The sequence below is a fragment of the Cyphomyrmex costatus genome, unplaced genomic scaffold (genome assembly GCF_001594065.2).
Source record: "Cyphomyrmex costatus isolate MS0001 unplaced genomic scaffold, Ccosl1.0 scaffold196, whole genome shotgun sequence".
Lineage (NCBI taxonomy): Eukaryota > Metazoa > Arthropoda > Insecta > Hymenoptera > Formicidae > Cyphomyrmex > Cyphomyrmex costatus.
The window spans coordinates 743,591-748,008 of NW_017275998.1; the positions used below are offsets into that span (position 1 = coordinate 743,591).

At 32.3% G+C, this 4,418-nt stretch overlaps 1 protein-coding gene across 1 annotated transcript; it reads left to right on the plus strand.

Annotated features, from left to right (window-relative positions):
• The first annotated feature begins 1,421 nt into the window (after positions 1-1,421).
• LOC108773012 (pro-resilin) lies at positions 1,422-3,196 on the plus strand. The gene is made up of 2 exons (XM_018538703.1): positions 1,422-1,556; positions 2,877-3,196. The coding sequence occupies exons 1-2, from the start codon at positions 1,434-1,436 to the stop codon at positions 3,117-3,119; spliced, it is 366 nt and encodes a 121-aa protein (XP_018394205.1). The 5' UTR covers positions 1,422-1,433; the 3' UTR covers positions 3,120-3,196.
• The last annotated feature ends 1,222 nt before the right edge of the window (positions 3,197-4,418 follow it).

The following is a 4,418-nucleotide window of genomic DNA, read 5'->3' on the forward strand; positions in this document are numbered from 1 at the left end:
AGCGTAAGAAAAATATAAAGAGTAAATTTAATCTACTTTGGTAAAAATGGATATATACGTGTCGTCACATTTTTACTTTGGAAGACACGTAAATAGTCTTTTAAAGTGTCTCGTAAAAATATGTTTTATGTTATATCTCGATTAAACTTTGTGCTGCTCGGGAAGCTGCTATTCCGTTAAAGACAGTCAATGATTTAAATTTTAACTCTCTCTCTCTCTCTCTCTCTCTTTTTCTCTCTTTCATTCATAATTTCATAATTAATAGAATTTTAGCAAAGAGTCTACAATGCACGAATTAAAAAATTAATCTAACGCAAATCGTTCCTCCTTAAGTGAATTAATGTGTAGTGAAATGCTATTTTGAAGTCGCGTCATTTGTTGCAATTTGATTCGTGATATCTATTACGATATCTTGCAACACGTCATTTAAATCTTGCGACGTATCTGCCTACGGGATGAACAATGACGCAATCAAAAGAAGAACTATTAATCTAACTTATTGTTATCTCTGTCTCTTGAGTAAGGCTTTCGTGCAAATTATACGGCAATCACCATCGAGCAAACCCGCTAACGAATTCTTAGGATATTGCCAAATGCGCGTTTTTCACATAGAATTAAGAAACTATCTATTGGTCTATTGACGATAATATCGATAAAAATAAATTCGGGATTGTCCATTTAATAAATTTTATATTTGCCATAATAGTAACCCGGAATGGCATTAAAGTGATAGCATTGAATTTTTATATGCTAATCCAATTTTAAGAATGCTTCCTTTAATCGTTACACAAATCACTTATTAAAAATGTAACTAATAAGTGGAAGAGACACGGGCTTCGTGTTTCGACAATTGCACAGAATCAGGAACCATCGCGATTACACCGAACGAATGATTAGAGCCATCGCAGAAACCTGCGGTTTTATTATTAGCCATAATTACAGTTATGCGATCGCACCAAAAAACTCCCCGAATAACGAATATTGCGTACTCCAATCATCGTTCCGTCAGGATTGAATTGGGCGCTATAAAACCATGGCTGTCAAGATGAACCATCTCAGTTTCGCGAACGATCGTACAATTGTATCGAATTTCTAATGATCCGAAAGGTTGGTATACAAATGCTTCGCGGAAGCATTCTGTAGAATTTTTCATCAAAATTCTGTGGAAGATTTTGTGGTGCAAATTGACAAACAAGATAAAATGTTAATTAACTTTTCTTCTTGTAGTAAAAAAGCATCTCTTTATCGTAATATAATATTAATCATAGCTAAATTGTTTATTTATCATTTAGATCTAGTATAGAATATTATTACATCGAATGATGCGTATAAGATCGTTTTCTAATTCATTTGTTGAAATATCGAAATCTCTTCTTCATCGATACGTGTACAAGTTTCCGTGTCCTTCTTTCGCACAGGCGGCACTATTAGCGATGTTCCTGGTAGGAGTTCGGAACGAACCGCAAGGTCCGGCCTATCTTCCACCTGGTCCTCGTACTGGAGGAGGAGGAGGAGGAGGAGGAGGCGGGACCGGTCATCCGGACGATTGGGCCGGTGTAAGTATGTATTTATTATATGTAATATACATACCCCTCCCCTTCGAGAAAAAAGAAATAAAATAGAAATTTAGATTAGATGGTAATGACTTAATCATTAGAGATCTACTTAGACTAGATAAGATGACTTAATCATTAGAGATCCCCGCTGGGTAATCATCGAGGTAGACTTCATTTCCGAAAGTGACTTCGATATGTGATTCTTGGATACGTTCTCTTTGGCAACACTTGTCAATATGACACTTGTCAAATTGATCTCATAAATGCTCATCTCAGTGATTCTTTAATATGATTGGTTTATTTGATATGATACCCGTATTCATGGTTAGGTTTTATATTTAATGTTTTATTTTAAGTTCATTTTCAGTAGCCAATAAAATAATTTGTAGAGCATCTGAAGATAAATTTAAAGAAATCTTAAATAAGGCCTCAATACACTCAGTCTTTCACAAGATCTAAGTATAGAAGTCAACCTTTGTAGTCTTCTAGATCTAAAAGTTTGATTGGATGATCTAGAAGAATAACCCAGAACACCAATAACAGTGAGCGCTTATTCAACTGTTGAGTCTGTTGAGCGCAGCCATTAGCTAAATTAGTAGAAAAAGAAAATTTAGTAGAATTTAGTAGAAAAAGAAAATTTAATAAAAAAATTTTACAACTGTTGTAAAATTCTTTAATATGATATGATTGGTTTATAAATTTAGATCTAGTAAAGATTTAAAGGAAAAATCATTCATTAAAGATTTTTTGCAACAACAGTTGCAAAGCTGTTTTTTTTTGTTAAGTACGGCCTTGTTGTTTATAAAATGTTAAACGAAGACACGGAAAGAATAATTTTGCTGAGGTATTTAAAAATTTAAATAGATGCGGATCTAAAAACTTTGAATCATCAAAATAATTATGTATATAAGAAACTCAAACACGATGAGTATAATACTGCAAAAAGTTTTGACATTTTAGCAATCAATTTGAACGTCCTATATAATTATTTTAGAAGTCTAACAAAATTATTTTCAGATCTGTACATGACCAAATTTTTAAATACTTTTCTTAGAAAACCATTCTTTCCGTAGATGCTCGTATTGCAAATGCCAAGTGAAGCTTACGTCTTGTAACACTTTTCTGAGGATCGATTGTGTATTTTAAAATGAGGTGAAAATTATAAAAGTGAGCAAATTTACTAGAATATTTATAATTTCATTAGCCAGTACCTAGATTTGTTCAGTTTTGTAATTTTTACCTCGTTTCGAAATACATAATCGATCTCTTAGTCTGACTATTAATAAACGTGTCGTTCTAATCGTAAAATAAACCGATCAGGATCCGGCGAACTATGAGTTTTCGTACGAGGTTCAGGACGCGGCGGCAGGTCTGGACTTTGGGCATCGCGAGATGAGGAAGGACATGGAGGCCACGGGGACTTATCACGTGCTACTGCCGGATGGTAGGACTCAGATCGTTGATTATATCGCCGATCAGAACGGATATCGGCCGATGATACGATACGAAGGAACCGCTACTTATCCCGCTCCAGGACCGGCGCAAGAGGGTTACAAATATTAGTGTCCTCACTGTTTTTTTTATAATTAAGTACCGATCTTTAGCACATTAAAAGAGGATCGATTAAATATATATTCTTGAACAGGAATCGGCGATTTCTATAAACGTTTTCTGTAAAGGACCAAAGAATATCTTGGACTTTGCGGGTCAAGAGGCAAATAAAAGATTATGTATAGATATTTATACTACAAGAAAAAACAAATATTTTTTTATTGATGAAATTCGATATATTTATATATTATATATAATAATAATTTCAGAGTTCTGCTCTTTATAGGTCTGATTCCAGTTATGTAAGATTAACTTAAATCTCGATTCTCAATTAACTCTTTATCTTTTCCGAATTTTTAGAATTAGAAAAAGATAAAGAGTTAATTGAGAAGTTAATTATACATTGGTGGAACCGGCCCAGATAGACGCGACAAATATAACCGTGATCCATTCGTGGACTTGTCGAATATATTAGTAGGACCAGTATTGTACACGCTTGAGTGACATAAAAACGATGATTTTTTTGTTCAGAAAGATCAAGATAAAACAATGTAGCGAAACGTTCGCCGTGACCGTGACAACCACGATTTTATCTGTAATGTGTAATAAATAATTTGACGAAAAAATATAATAAAACCTTTCTCCTCTCGTTCTCTTTGATATCTGATCTCCTGCAAACGTTTCGCTGCAAGCAGCCACGATGTTAACGATTTTAAACCTCAAGACTCTATACAACATTATTATTTATTTTTATTAGATATAATTTTGAGAAGCCAATCCCAGTTCCAATCTGAATTGAAACTTCGGAGGCGCAAAGACTGGGAATTGAGAACGTCCCATAAATGTTCTAACAATATAGAAAACACGTAGAATAAAAATTAAAATAAAAAAATTCTGTGGCTCCATAAATAAATCAAATATAGTTTATTTTATGTATGTATTTGATTTATTCTTGGAGAGAACCACAATATTATTTTTATTTTAATTCGTTCTATATTTTGCTTTTATATAAACATTACATACTAGTTTAATTGTGGAGACTCATACAGATAATTTACACATAAAAAAATACATATTGTATGCAAATAATATAATTATTTGTCTCAAATATTTAAAGAATTCATGTATATCTATCACAAGTTCATCACAATTAAGCATCAAATTTATTTAAAACATATTCTGAATCTAAGTAAATTAATATTTCAATTAAAATTATTAAATTAAAACAAATTTAATTTTCTTATTACACAAATTTACTTCGTTGATCAATTTTATAATATTTTTCAACAGAAAATATAAAATTCTTGTTTT